Source organism: Aricia agestis, chromosome 1 (genome assembly GCF_905147365.1).
Source record: "Aricia agestis chromosome 1, ilAriAges1.1, whole genome shotgun sequence".
In the NCBI taxonomy this organism is placed as follows: Eukaryota; Metazoa; Arthropoda; class Insecta; order Lepidoptera; family Lycaenidae; genus Aricia; species Aricia agestis.
In genome coordinates, this window is record NC_056406.1 from 13,233,728 (window position 1) to 13,250,453 (window position 16,726).

The following is a 16,726-nucleotide window of genomic DNA, read 5'->3' on the forward strand; positions in this document are numbered from 1 at the left end:
AGATACCATAGCCCAAAAATCACCATTCACCACCTTCTTTCAGTTCTTGCTTTCAGAGGTGATTTGAGCAAGAATATTTAATTACTATGCATCTGATTTAAAGGCAGTTGACAGCAGACAAGTAGCTGACAGAAGATTTCTAAGCATTCGGTAGCTGAGCTTTAAACAGAGTGTAACTATACATCAAATAATATTTTGCAATCTTTATTAAACTTGGTGTACGAATTAAACGACAGATTGTACTTATCCTGTTCCTATGGCCTATACTATAGTAAAATCCTGAAAAAAAAACAATAAGGTGACGTCACATGCATATTGACCGTCATTTAATGTTGCAGTGGCGAGTCCCCCGGGCGGCGCGCCCCGCGAGGAGTTCCCGCGCCCGCCGCCGCCGCCCGCCGCACGGAACGGCTCACCGAGTAAGCACGGTTTTATGGTTGCAATGGCTATTATTATTTTATACGACCTGGTATAAAATTCAATAGATAAAAGATCCATCTGATTTAGGGTCTGTTTCCCCACTTATAAGCGCCGGAAAGGCTATCCACAACTTCTCTGACAGATAGCGTATGGAGTATTAGATAAGTTGTGGATAGCCTATCCGGCACTTAACAGTAAGCGGTGAAACAGGCCCTAAATCTTCCGGCTTAACTCTTTCATGAATCCTATCGAGTGTGGTTTATCGTAGGTGCTTCTTATAAGAGTGTAACGGTGGTATGAATAAAAAAATCTTAGTGAACGTTTTAACAGCTTTCTAACTAAAATGTTCACTAAAGTTAAAAACCGTCTTAAAACACTCCATATGAATAAACGCTTGCTAAGCCTTCGTTAAGTAAAATACCTTTAGATGACGTTTTATATGAATTTTTTTGGTAATGTTGGTAGTGTGTCAATTTATTGTATTCCACAGATTAAAAATTGTATTCAATGTGTCAAAAATAAAGAGTAAACAAAAAATAAAATATGTACTTTATGGATTTTATAAATCATAGAGCAAAGTAGACTTTGACATTGGCAACTCACTAAGGCCGCCATAATAAAAGAAGAAGAAGAATAATGAAAAGAAGGAGAAGATGACTAAAAATACTATTTTATTCTGTTTTACTTTTGAGGCCTACAATTGGTGCATTTGACACAATGTATCTAAGGGTCTATATAGACGGACCGCATTTCAACTGCAATCCAACCGCAAATTGCAGTTCAAGTGTAGTTTGAATGCAGTTGACACGACTGCAATAGAACTGCAAACCAAACGCGCAGTTGGATTGCAGTTCACTTGCAGTTGGCATGCAGTCGTGTGAACTGCATACCGACTGCATCCAAACTGCACTGCTGGAGAACGGACCGTGCGGGCGGGTAGGATGGTGCAGTTTAGATGCAGTTAGTATGCAGTTCACACGACTGCACGCCAACTGCAAGTCTGCAACTGAACTGCAATCCGACTGCGCGTTTGGTTTGCAGTTCTATTGTAGGGTCTACACAGATGGACCGTATTTCAACTGCAATCCAACCGCAAATTGCAGTTCAAGTGCAGTTTGAATGCAGTTGACACGACTGCAATACGACTGCAATAGAACTGCAAACCAAACGCGCAGTCGGATTGCAGTTCAGTTGCAGTTGGCGTGCAGTCGTGTAAACTGTATGGTTTGTAGTTCTATTGCAGTCGAATGTAGTTCTATTGTAGTTCTATTGCAATCGTGTCAACTGCATTGAAACTGCACTTGAACTGCAATTTGCGGTTGGATTGCAGTTGAAACGCGGTCCGTCTGTGTAGACCCGTAATCGTGTCAACTGGATTTAAACTGCACTTGAACTGCAATTTGCGGTTGGATTGCAGTTGAAATGCGGTCCGTCTGTAGAGACCCTTACTGATTCTTGAAATTGCAATAATGTCAGAAATCGCGATAATATTCGATATTGCGTCCATTTTCAGTCTCTTAAAATGGTCTTAAAGTAGGTCCGAGGCTTCACTAAAGTTTGCGAACTCCTATTTTACGTTTCGAGCCTAAACAACTGTTAGCAAACGTTTATTCATAACGATTATGCTTAAAATAGGTTTACAACAGGCCTAATAAACATGCGCTATTCTTTGACAGCTGTCACCTTAAAACGGTGTTAGAGCACTGTTAGAGAACCTTTATTCATAATAAATTTTACAACAGGCTTTTAAAGCTTCTAAAAACCCACGCTAAGTTTTTATTCATACGACCGTAAATGACTAATAACAAGTTTCTAATACATATTTAAAATATGATACTTATAAGCATGGTTTGGTTCATCACAGTTATATTACTAGCTAAAAGCCGAGCTTTGTTAGAGCTCGCGTCCTCACACCTTGACTGACTGATGATAACACATCAACATATTATTATAAAATGAAATTACTATGTTAACCCATCAAGCCCCATAAGCTCACCGGTGAGACAGAATAGAATAACAATAGATTTCCAAGAATCCACGATCGAAGGATTAAAGCACAAATCAATAGGCGTGATAGTTTTTCCGTAAAATGTAAAGGTTGTGGGATAAACTAGGGCTCGCTTCGCTCGCTCTCATAATTTATAAAATATGATATAAGTACTCAATCTCAATTTGTAAGCAACAAATAACAATCCATAGTCACAACCAAATACCGCTTTTTATTTGATCAAACTAGGTTCAATAGTTTGCATCATTCATGAAATTGGATCTAAAGTGAAATTTGATTTATGTACGCGGAAGTTTGTGTATTGTACCGTTACAACAAAACTGCGCTCGGAAATACCCAGCCATAACCGAGCCATAACCGAACCGACACAAATCCTTCCGTCTGAACCGCTCGGTGAAATATTGTTTAGCGCGCCACTAAATTCCACTTTATATTTTGAAATGTTTGGTGAAACATTCTTCGCGTCAATATTGACCAAGTCGACTTCTTGAAATAATATATTATTTACAAGTGTTTTTTCTGTGAGCGTATTTACAAGTTTTGAAATTGACTATCTGTTTTTATGTCCGCACAGACATACACACGTAGGAGATCATTATTCATCGGTTTGGGGTACACTAGGTACACATCTATGGAATTAAATAGCTATATAATATATTTCACCAATTATTGTTAGGTATATATTTTTTAACATTGATCAAACAAAATTCATTGAAGTAATACTTATATACTTACTCATATTTTAATACTAGATAATATTATTTCAATGTGACCTTAAGTGGTATTGCAGCAAAAGCAAATCCAAAAAAATTGCGTGACAAGAATAAATGACATTGGGAGCTTTATGACCCGCTTTACGAAATTCAGCAAACACGAATGAAACTTATATTAATATTTAGATTACCTTGCATAAGTTATAACAGTGTAGTTTTTTTTTAAATAAAGTAATGGGAATGTAGAGATAATGACAAAAATATGTTTTAGTTTTTGCACATTTTCATGCTCAATAATATTAGTAACTTATTAAGATTTTATACACAGTGCCTAAGACCATCATAATATTATATTAGGCGTGGAATGCGGTGAGAGGGTTACGATTAATAATAAAGATTTGTGCATAAAAACGACACATTTTTTTCTTTAACACCTACATCGTTATTGAGATATTTTTCATGATTTTATACAAAAAGATAGTGAATAGAGTAAATGAAATCATTCTTTGTTATTATTATAAGAAAAAAAGTGCTTTCCGTAATGATATTTATTTTACTTTGATATAAAACTGATACATTGAGCCACTTTTTGAATTTAAAATGCTTCATATTCCCATACCCCACAATAATGCGCTTTAAATCAGTACATGTAGATTGTAGAAGTCTCGGGCTTTAAAATAAGGTATGAATCATTAGTGTTTGCCGTGGGTATTTTGTCCATAGTAAAGGTCCCAATGTCCTTTTCATTGTCTTGAAAAAATAAGTCATTTCTTTACCTAATTAAATTTTTCATAAAATATTTCAACTTTCAACCAATCATAAAATAAACAGTCGACTGGTTTAAAAATATGAGTAGATGAAAATGTATGCTGTATTTATGTTACAAGCTAAATTATAATTTTAAGCATCTAAATTTAACGAGTTTAAGAGCTATGTTTTTACAATGATTAACAGCAAAATTTTAATAGCCATTGTGTGCTTACGTGCATCAAAATGTTTTTTTTAATGATCACTGTTTGTAGTTTTGTTTCCTGCACTTTACCTATACTGGCTTTGATTTTTACGACTCTTGGTGTTTACTGTTTTATGTATCATCTGATAAATTGATTCCTAGGCAAATGGTGAACCTCCGTTGGTATTTTTGAATTTGGTTGGGTTATGATTTGGGTGGGATGAAGTCAATATTAGTCGTTTTCCTTTCACCTTATCGACCTTATCGACTAACCTATAACCAAACCAAAATCTGCCGACAGATCAATTTATTTGATGATACTTTTTATTGGATTATTTTAAACTGTGTACTTTTTCTACTTTTGCACGCTGCTCTTTACAAGATAATACGCATACGTGTGTTTATTTTAATTTGAAGGGCACCAAAACAATATTTCTAAAAACGAGCACCAACGTAACAAATACCTTTTCAAATTATATTTTTTCAAGTTACAAAAATATTAATAAGACTTAATTAAAGCAAATTTTGTAATTGACTAGCTGTCCCGGTGAACTTCGTATCACTTTAAAACCTTTCCTGGACTTCTACGAATATTTTAAGACTAAAATTAGCCCAATCCATTCAGCCGTTTTCGAGTTTTAGCGTTGCTTACACAATATAAAATCCATAGGCAGGATAGATATAATTTCACACTACTATGCTACAAACGCTACGCTAACGCTACGAAAGTGCTACGAGTTCTATTTTCAAACTTCAAAGCGTTACTCTATTGTTTTTACTTTATTTGCCAAACTAGTTTTTATTGAAAATAAGCTGTACTAGAGTCAAATGAAAAGCAATAAGGCATTCCTTTGACTAACTCTCTACAATTGTTTGTGCGTTTCAAATGAAAAATTCACATTTTTCTATAGAAATGTGACATACAATGAAACAATTATAACAAAAAAGTTTCGACGGCAAATTTAAGTTACCTACCTACCAACATATTTTTTTTATATTCAGTGTTAATATGAACAAATTAAATTTAATAAAAAACGAAGTTTCTGGCTGGGTGTTTACAATTGTATTAAACACCCAGCCAGAAACTTATATTTTGTACCATAAAAAGTTTACAACTTATTATCTTATAACAAGATGAAAGAATCTTAATAACAGCCTAACCCAAGCTTTACCAAGTTCTTTTATGTTAGCCCGGAAATTCAAGCTAAAGAAAAATTTAAAAGAAAAACACAAAAAAATTTTTTGACTGTCAAAAAATCTCATGTTCTTTCCCGTGATTAAATTTGTCTGTGCCAAAATTCATTAAAATCAGTTGATGCAAATAAGCAAACATTTATTAAAATATTAGTACCCATACTAAAGTAATAATATCATAAATGCGAAAATCCATCTGTCTGTCTGTTAACAATCTCTTCACGCCCAAACGGCTGGACCTATTTTGCTGAAATTTGGTACTTACCTTTTTATCCCGACATCGGATACTTTTTATCCCGAAAAAATGCGCGGTCCCCGTGTGACAAACGAATTTTGACGAAAAGGAGTTGCGGACGTCATGTAGTCAAAAATAAATCTTAAATTTCTTTATTTTTGGTTGCAAATAAAAATTTGAAATTTGAACTTACATTATTACAATGTAATGGGGTTCTCCTTTTAGGTAGTAGTAATAGCTCGTCTCTTGTTGTATAATACCTCGAAATCCATTTAACTGTTAACACAATCTTTGAGATTATAAACTTAGTAGACAATAACAGTATTATCTATCCTATCTGTTGCCTAGACAGTTATTACTTTCATTATCTCACAACTACAAGTTTTGGCGTAAATCTATTAGATTTAAAGGTTAACTGCCACACTCAGGCACATTTCATGATAATTAAATTTCAACTTAATGAAGAGTAAGACAGATAATGTATGGGGGGCTTATGTCAAAATCTTCATTTCATTACAGCTAGCCAGTTAATATTTGTCTCTGGGTGCGGCAGTAAGAGTGTTACTCTTTGCTCCTTATTGTAAGTAATGCAAGATATTTAAAAAATTAGGAGCATTTGAAAAATTACATACATTTCCTAGGAATTGTATACAATGACGGTTTACATACATTTCCGGTAACATATAGATAAAATACAATTTGCTCAATAATTACAAAAAGGCGTACACAGCTAAAGTTTGAAAGGCAAAAGAATTTTAACAGCCGTTTCGTTCGTGCTGATATGAAAACATTCTTCATAAATTTTCATTTTCAATTACGAAACTTTCAATATTCGAACGTTCATAATTAGTTTTTATAGCAGATTTTTCTTGTAATAAAATGCTGTGAAATCTCATTTGCTGGACGCTCAAAGAAGATTGTGTGACGTCAGCATAATAATAATAATATTATGTCGCCACCAGTAATGAATAATGATAAACAAATGGGAAATTATATATTTTTTTATTTTATTGATGAAATTTTAGATTGCAATTATTTTCTTATGATAATTGTTATAATAATTGCATTGTATAAAGATCTATAATATGAAATAGTGGGAAAAAATCTAGTTGAGAGTCAAACTCTAGAATTTAGATTGTTAGTGAACTAACTACTAGTAGAAATTATGTCCTAAATACTATGGAATTACCTGGTGAAATTGACTAGCTGCTAGTACTTACTCTGATTTACTAGATACCTATGTGCTTAACTTATTAACAAGTTTTAACAAAATTATTATAATCATAATAATTTGAAACTTACAACCATTAAAAACTCATTTATTACCGTGTAAACGACATCACTCTTATAATAATTTAGTTTAAACTCGCGCGAACGACGCTGATTACAACAACACAGTTTCGCTAATTGTTTTCATATTTTGTAGTTTTCTCAAATATTGCAAATAATAATAAAAATAAAATAAATATCATATTATATAGATCAGTCAATAAGCCGTTATTGGTAGTTACTAATAAGTAGCTATTGTTTGAAATCGGTAGATATGCCGAATTTCTTCTCCTGTTTTGCCCAGTGATCTAAAAGTTGGGCTTGTTTTAGGTTGGTTTTTCTGAAAAGCAAAAACACACAACAACATTGAAATACAACGAGTCGCCTATTGCAGCTGATTCGGGATGTGAATAAAACACGAGCAAACAAACCGACTGGTGATGTTTATTTAAGAAATTCATACAATGCATTTCAATTCATGTCGAGAACATTTCTGCGGCCACAATAGCGAGCCTGGAGGTATATAGAATGCCGAGTGCCGTTGTCATGGTAACGGGGTAACAACAAACCCGGTCCCTGATAAAGACCCTTCCCGAGAACAGATTATTATCGGTAATTGTGCAGACGGAAAATAATGGCTTTTATTTCACAGCTAGATGGTTTATGCAAGTTCAAGCAGAAATTCGCGTGGTAGACTAAATTTTGTTGCAATAATCCTATGTTTTTTCCGGGACTCGGTTTGGTGGTTTAAGCGGGAGAGGTGACAGAAAGACAAGCATATTTCTACATAATTTATATACCACGTGTGTTTGAAATGTGACAATATTAAAATGCCTATCCAGTAGCCCTAGCATGGCCACCGGTAGAAATGTGAAAGTATAGACAAACTGTGGACATAAACTTAAGGTGCCGTTCCGATCTTTACCGCGGCTAATCGCTACCGACTAAAATTCAATTATAATGCCACTTTAAGACAGACTATAGTATGTCTTATAGTAGGATATTATTTCAATTTTTAGGACTTTAGTCTGTCATAATTCATAAAGTGGCATTTTAATTGAATTTTTCGGAACGAAAAAAGATCGAAACGGCACCTCAAGTTTATGACCACAGTTTGTCTATACTTTCGCATTTCTACTGGTGGCCATGCTAGCCCAGCTGATGTAAAATACTTCAGAGGGCTAAATAACCGTCCTTTTAAGCGACTACTATATTAAAAATTGTACTTGTCTTAAGGACCTAAAAGCGTATTTCGGGACAGGAAATCAGTGCCATAAAAATGTCATATACATAAGATGAATAAGAAATTTAAGGAAATTTAATACCACTTAGCTACGCTGCCGTGAGCAATTTTAATCTTGAAAGAAGTTTTAAATGTTCTTATAAGATTTTCGTACTAAGAGCTCATGACCGCACGCAGAAACAACTTTCTATTTAAATGAAGAATTTGACACAAAATAGTAAGACATAATAAGTTCCAGAGAGTTTAAGTCAATATTTTAATTTAGTTAAAGTTATCTGAAAATCTAAGCGCGGTCGTTTGTCTTATCTTAGTGGAAAAAAGTCTTGGCATTGCCAATAATAGTGTGCGAACCAGATGGAACCAGATTAATTATTCGCAACAAACTCTACACAGTTTCTACTATTATACTATCGATTACTGTGTCCACTGTGCACCCAAGTCAATAACCTATATTATTATACAGTGTGTAACAAAAACTAGTGATAATACTTTAGGGTGTGTACGTGTTCCTTGTAGAGAGTTAACTCTGAAAATAGCAGCTCTGAAAGACGAATTTTTTTTTTCACTTTTGTATGGGCAAGGGCCCGAGCGTCACGAGTTTCCCCATACAAAAGTGAAAAAATTTTTTGGTCTTTCAGCGCTGCTACTTTCACAGTGAACTTTCTACAAGGAACACGTACACACCCTAAAGTATTATCACTTATTTTTGTTACACCCTGTATAGGTAAAATCGAACGCCAACTTATTATTATTCTGAAAGGCTACTTGAAATGTTCAAACTTGTTATCATGATGGGCAGTAAAGTTGTTGAAGTTCAAGCATATTTTTTATAAAAATAGTGGCAAATGTGTAAACGGTTTCTGTCCCAAGAATATTTTGTCTCCGTAAATTCTCCAGAGTGCATAACATCATATTACTTCTTAGAATTCCTCATAATCTATTTTTTATTTCCCAGACAATGCATTAAAACAGTACTACAAAGAAGAAAAAGTTATGTGCTCAATATTCATCTTGTTTTATTTATTATCGCACTAAATATTATCATTTTGTCTACAAACTCTTTATTATGTCACACTTTATTGGATGTTTCATTTTATGAAACTCATATTTTACACTGTCACATTATACTGTATAATAGATCTGCAGCTATATTTGCCGTTGCATGCATCGTGTCGAAGTTAGTTCACTTTTAGTTTTTAGTAGAGCAACGTTACCTCCTTCAAAGACCAACAATCAGGGTTGATTTTGACTAATGACTGATGACTGGTGCATTATTGCATGCCCGTCTATATCCTTGCATGCATAGCACGTCGTCGTCCAGCGATAAGCAATAAAAAGTGTTGAAGAAGGATTGATAAAAAAGTATATACTGTGTTTCTGCTGCTACTAAGTGTGCGCTACTGAGTATACTGCTATAACCGAGTGTCTTGTCCCCAGAACAAGGCGGTCTGACGATAGTCCGTCGGTCGTCGAGCCGCAGCAAGCGCGAGAGCTCGCCGCCCACCGACGAGCAGCTCGACCAGCTCGACCTCGACACAGAGCACTTGCCCGCCGTTGACACGCCCGATGCCTGCGATAAGGCCGCACTTAGGTGAGCACTTTCAGCACTAATTCCCGGCTTCTGCGGTTTTAGTTTATCTATTTAAGAGGATACAACAGCGGCTAGAGAAATGAAAAAAAAGTACGTGTAATATCTATAGCTGTCTCCCTTACCTCAAGCCTATACCGCAGAACGCGATAGAGACAACTGCAGAAAATCCAGAAAATCAACGATTCGTTGTCCCCTGATTCCTTCTCCAAAACTTAACCGATTTAAGTACTTTTTTCATTAAAGATTAAAAAAAGGCTTGAGCTGTGTTCCTATGTTTTGCTTTTTTTGTATAATCTAGCCAAATCTGTTTTCTGGACGTTTGAACACAGTGGAAAATCTGGCCATTTTTTTGGGTTTTTGAACGTTCATATCTTATTTAATAATTAAATTATGAAAAAAAAGAAAACATAGGGACATTGTATTAGTGGCCGTAGATATTCAGGAAAAAAATTATAACTCTACTAGCATTATCCAGGGAGGAAACAGGGGACAACGTTTGTATGGAAAAAAGGGCGGTGTGGAATCCTCTTAACAGTGTTGCAGATTCGTTTATATTTTGACGTAAGATAATCAAAACCGCTAATAGGTAAACTTTAGTCAAAAAACCTTAGAAATGGGGCATACATCTTATACATTAAATTGGCAGTGACATAAGCACGGTGGTTATTGCCAAAGTCCTTCGAGAAGGATGAACGGATTTTGATGAAAATGTGCTTATCACAGGTCCTGAAATTAGCCAACATCTATTTATCTAGGGGTCAACCAAAAAAATTGTAAACAAAATTAACATCAACACGATTAATCCCTTATTTCATAGCGTTAATATTTATGGCAAAACAACGTTCGACAAGTCAGCTGGTACCTAATATAATAATTAATATTTGATTATTATTTAATTTTGAATGTATCCGTTAAAAATTGTAGGAACTTTATAAAATATCTAAATTAAAAACTTTATAGAGGCTAATCAATTTTACTTTTTAATTAAAAATGCAACGTCAGACTAATCTGCGATTTTATTTATTCAATTGTATTAACTCTAAGCTGACTCAGATTATTGGAACTTTATTTGTTTCAATTCATTAACTTAAATAGTAAAATGAGCTTTAAAATGTATAATTCTTGCTCTTATATTACCTCTATATTTGAATTTTGAATGTATAGAATCGTGTAAGTACTCACATACGGTTTTGCTCGATGCGAGCCTTCCAGCTGTGAGTTTTGCGGTCCACACAGTAATTATTACTCGATTTGGAGTAAAACTATCGAGCAAAACTGCATGTGAGTACTTAGCATAAGTCGTGTATCAGGCTAGGTTTGGCACGTATTTATTTTATTAGGGACCTTTTTCACCACTTCCTGTTAAGGAGTCGGATAGGCTATCCACAACTTATTTGACAGATGCTCCATCCTCTATCTGTCAAGTTAAGGTTGTGGATAGCCCATCCGGCACTTATCAGGAAGTGGTGAAACAGGCCCTAAATGTAATAAATATATCCCCCCTTACTAATAAACGTTGTATAAGCTTTGAATAGTTATACAGTGTTTTGTTCCTGTCACACAAGTGACATTTTTAATTGGATTAAAGAAGACAAAACACTGTATAACTATTCAAAGCTTATACAGCGTTTATTAGTAAGGGGGATCGTATCTTATCGTATTTTTAGTACTCCAAGACTAGTTATTAGATATAGTCTACGTGGGAGAGCCATGCTTCTGCACGAATGGGCCGGCTCGACCGGAGAAATACCACGTTCTCACAGAAAACCGGCGTGAAACAGCGCCGTTTCGCCGAGTGAGTGAGTATACCGGAGGCCCAATCCCCTAACCTATTCCCTTCCCTACCCTCCCCTATTCCCTTCCCTTCCCATCCCTACCCTCCCCTATTACCCTATTCCCTCTTAAAAGGCCGGCAACGCACCTGCAGCTCTTCTGATGCTGCGAGTGTCCATGGGCGACGGAAGTTGCTTTCCATCAGGTGACCCGTTTGCTCGTTTGCCCCCTTATTTCATTTAAAAAAAAAGTCAGTTATATAATAGTTCAGGAGTTATTATGCGCTTACTGCATAATAGCATGTAAGAATTCGTACTCATAAACGTCTTAAATCTAGAGACTCAAGTCCTATGTAACAAAAATGTCAGCTCTTTTGGTAGAAAGGAATAATATGAATACTCTTTAATATATGAGTACTCAGAGACATTTAATTACGATTAACCTTGAATTTAATGAAGAGTTTGACAGCTGGTAATGTATGGGGCCTATGTCAAAATTTTGAATTAATTACAATTAAGTAAATAATGTTCCACTCTGAGTGCGGCAGTTAGTCCTTATTATAGCAATTTAAAACTAAACATTATTTACTACACAAGAAACGACTTGAACTATTAACGATTCACTACAAGAGCGGCGCAACGCAGCACACCCTACAGCTCGAAATCGAAATCTGGCAAATTGTGTATTATCAGAGAATTGTTTGTTTCATAGGATTTAATAATATATCCTATGAAACAAGTCCTCAATCTCAAGTCACTGTCAGTCGTGACTCGTGACTCGTGAACCGTGCCTGGACATAGCCTTGCAAATTGGCCTGTCATATGAATAAATCAACTTTTCTGCTTGTATTATCAAAGAAATTGTTTCATCTCATATTATGTCAAACATAGCCGACAGACATGGAGTTGACATATTCCAACCAAATAGCGTAGGCCCGCCATCTGCATTAATCAATTTCTCTGGAAGTACATTTAAATTAAGTTGGATCTAAATGGGGTTTGAGCTACATGAGCTTGACCGATGGCGTCACAGAGTTCCCACAGCTCACGGCTCACGTCACAGATCAAACGGTTCGTGCTCACTGCTCACGCTCAAATGGAAATGTTACGTAATATATTTAATGGAACATGTGCCTATAATAATAATAATAACATCTATGGACGCGTCAGTCTGGCCCCGTGTTACCTGAAGGACTTGTGTTACGGGTACCAGTCAACGGAAATATATTTAATACTTTTTATACTACCCGCGATCCCCGGCTTGAGCTACCAAACTGAGCCACAGAGGTTGTCACTGTACTGTACCACAGAATAGATAATAGTACAAGTAACTGTCCTGTATAATTTATACAAGGTGTAACAAAACATAATGATAACACTTAAGGGTGTGTCTGTGTCTCTTATATAGAGTGCACTGTGAAAGTAGCAGCGCTGTTACAGACTAACATATAATAAAGATAATATGGTAAGTCATGAAATTGAAAAAGCCCTGTCAAAGCCCACTATAAAAATATTTTATTCGATCGTAAAAATTAAACGCCATAAAACGAACGTTTGTTTATTGTCCAGCACTCAGCACTTTAAAAAATTGGACAGGCCTTTTTTAATCTGTTGACGATTTGCGTTCAGCTGAGCTTTAATTTAGTTAAAAATTTATCACAACACAATGATTAATTGCTTGTTCAAATAATGTTTTGGACATCATCAAGGCAAATATCACGCAAAGTTTAGATTTAGTATCGCAGAGAAATATAAAATATAGTTTGCATAAAAGTGATAGCTTTTCAGATATAATAACCAGTTAAATGGTTTATTCTACTTCAAAATCTTTTAACTACTTTTGTTTAAAAAGTACAAGATAAGTTTATTATTTCAGTTAGTTGTTGGGTGCTGAGTATGATTAATAAAACTCAAATATCATAAGTTTAATGAGTGTATTATCTGTAGAGCTGAATCATAAAGTCTCTGGAAAGCTTGGCACATAATATTATTATAGTATTTCCTGTCACAAAACAGCTTAAGCATTAAGGGCCGGGACACAAAAACACGATACGACGTCGTGTCGTACCCGGTACCACGACGCGAAGTCTTGTCGTGGGAATCTACGACGCGCGTCGTAAAAAACTATGACATGACATCGTACGTCGCGTCGTAGAAACTCACGTCGACGTCGTGTCGTGTTTTTGTATCCCGGCCCTTAGTCACTCTCAAAACTGACGTGTGAATGTTCCCCAACACAGTAATCCATATTCATAACACGGCCGTAACTAAATTTGTATACATTTTAGAGTTAGTTTTCCGAAACTCCCTTGGGAATTTCACTAGGAATATGAATGCATTTGTAACTGTATCTCGAATACACATTCCCGTATCGTAACACTCTCGTATTTGAAAATGCTACGGGTACTTGCATTTGACAGCACAATAATTTGAAATCACACTGCTTAGCGCCTGTTGATGATAAAGTGTCGAACAGGCTATTCACAACTTTTTTGACAGATTCTCCATACTTCAGCTGTCAATTTAAGTGGTGGATAGCCTTATCAGGAAGTGGTGAAACAGGCCCTTAGTGTCATAGGTGCTTATCTAGGCACTATCTTACCTAAATTACGTCAAGTTATACTCCTTGGTCCTCCAAGGGAGAGAAGAGGTCACGTATCATATTATGGTCAATGGTCATCATTGCTGTATAAGTTACTTAAAAATACTAAATGAATTATAAAAATCATACTAGCTGAAATTAAGCTTTGTTTTGCCATAATTAAATGCCACGTTATTTTAAGTTTAAAAAAAAAGATGCCAGCCCATTCTGAAACCAAACTTTTAAGTATAGTATTTTATTAAAAACGGTCCAGCCGTCCCAGAGGAATTTGGCAACAAACACCGCGACATGATTATTTTATCAGAAGAATATAAATAGTATCTAACAATAAATATTATATTATGACGTTTATTTTAATATTTTTTTTTCTTTACAGATTACGCTACCTCCTAAGACAACTAAACAGGGGTGAGATCCCCGCAGAGACTTTACAAAAAAACCTCCAATACGCCGCCAAAGTTCTTGAAGCTGTGTACATTGACGAAACAAAGTAAGTACATTGTAGTTTTACTTGCTAGTTTTACTGCAGTATTTTGATTACATTTTTAATGAATAAGAAATTAAAATTGTTATATAGATATGCAGAAGACACAATTAAATTTTAAATGTTGTGAATATGATGAGAGAATTCAAGTTATTAGGGAAATAGAGTAAAAAAAATTGCAAATTCTCGCTATAACTTGTATCAGAATAAGACGTCTTTAAAAATAATATACTCTAGAAAGGCTCCTTGATATTTGAGGTAGTCATTTGTAAATATTTCTAGAACTCCGACGTTCTAACTCAGCTTTTGAACTACTAATTGGAAATAGTAATCTATAGAACCAAATTCTAGCGGTCACCATTTCTGACCGGTTGAAATCCTTCACTGAAATTAATTTCTGATAGAAACTGTATTTGAGAAACCTGGATATTATTTGAGGTGTAAAAATATTATTTCCGTACTCTGGAGATAGTAATTATTAATTTAATAAGTAAAATTAAGAAAATTTATGTTTACCGTTGTAATGAAAAAGAAAGTTAAGTCCCCATTTATAAAATTGAAGTAATTAATTTTGCGTTCCAAATCAGATATTTTACTAACCTTGTGTTTCAGGTGATTATATGCAGTTAAAAAAACCTGATATTAGCTGAAATTGTTTTTTTTACATATTTTAGTTTATTTTCTGAACGTATTGAGTATTGGAGCATTGGACAACACCTGTTCGGTTTTCCTTCTCAACAATATAATAAACTTACTGTCAGCTTGTTACCGCTTAATTTGTTAACTATTTTGAAAACTCTCATTGTTGTATAATGTATATTATATCCTTAATCTATAAAGGTACTTCATCACTTTCGGATTTTATCGCGAAGCACTTTTCTCGTTTTCGATGTTTCGGACCACGGCCGCTAGAACGTCACGTATAAGAAAAGTATTCCGCATCAGCTGGTGAAGGCCCTAAGTGCTCAAGCTATTAACAAAATTCGCTTAAACATAGTAAAAGGAAGGGAAGTAAGTTATCTTCATACAAAGGCACCGCGCGCGGCTTGTATGTGTGCGCCATAGTATCAATGCGTCGCCACGTACGGCACACAACAAAATCTCGGCGGTACCAGCCTAGTAGGTAAAACTGGCCGAGATTTTGTTGTGTGCCGTACGTGGCGACGCATTGATACTATGGCGCACACATACAAGCCGCGACCGCCGAGATTTTGTTATGTGCCGTACGTGACGACGCATTGATACTATGGCGCACATGTGTGCGCCATAGTATCAACAAAATCTCGGCGGTCACGGCTTGTATGTACAAGCCGTGACCGCCGAGATTTTGTTGTGTGCCGTACGTGGCGACGCATTGATACTATGGCGCACACATACAAGCCGCGCGCGGTGCCTTTGTATGAAGATAACTTACTTCCCCTCCTTTTACTATGTTTTAAACCTAAAAATCGTTACCTAAATAAACGAACAAACGTTTTAAACCGTTGCAATAATTACAATATTCCCGAGATGTATAATACGTTATAAACGCAAACGGCGGTGAAATGAGAATTACGTACCCCCGGGACCCTTAATAAAACATTACCGAGGGGATCGTCTAAATATTTCATTATAATATGCTAACAACGGCAACGCTAAGGAACATGACCAGACTTAACAAGACCTTTAATTGATCCATTAGGAAACAAACGAGACACGTTCCTATAATGGAAATAATATATCCATACTTCCATACTAATATTATAAATTCGAAAGTGTGTCTGTCTGTCTGTTACCTCTTCACGCTCAAACCGCTGAACCGATTTTGCTGAAATTCGGCATGGAGATACTTTGAGTCCCGGGAAAGGACATAGGATACTTTTATCCCGGAAAATGTACAGTTCCCGCGCGATAAACGAGTTTTAGTGCAACGGAGTTACGGGCATCATCTAGTTAAATAGTATATAGTGCTAATTTGGTATTATAAACACTCTACAGTATGTAGTTTGTTACAATAAAACCATTTACGGATTTTATTGCGATGTGTATTTTTACGATGTTTACAGTCATGGAAACATGAAATAAAATAAAAATGATTCAAATTCGGAGTTTTAAAATACTAGATCATAGAGTTTTATTTGCTGTACTAAAAAGTTATGTTATAACTTGTCTCTAGTCTCTATTATTCCCCCAAAACTAACTAAACTGGCTATTTAGCCGAAACTTTTTCGTTTTCGTTTCGTTATAGAATCGCCGATGATAAT

The 16,726-nt window shown here is 35.4% G+C and overlaps 1 protein-coding gene across 4 annotated transcripts in view; it reads left to right on the plus strand.

Moving 5' to 3' along the window:
• Positions 1 to 16,726, plus strand: part of LOC121733398 (calcium/calmodulin-dependent 3',5'-cyclic nucleotide phosphodiesterase 1-like) — a 366,803-nt gene that overhangs the window by 317,961 nt on the left and 32,116 nt on the right. For all 4 annotated transcript variants that reach the window (XM_042123662.1, XM_042123639.1, XM_042123648.1 and 1 more), the window contains exons 2-4: positions 339 to 419; positions 9,472 to 9,625; positions 14,376 to 14,489. In XM_042123662.1, coding sequence (XP_041979596.1) covers positions 339 to 419; positions 9,472 to 9,625; positions 14,376 to 14,489 — 349 coding nt within the window. The remainder of the gene's footprint in view (positions 1 to 338; positions 420 to 9,471; positions 9,626 to 14,375; positions 14,490 to 16,726) is intronic.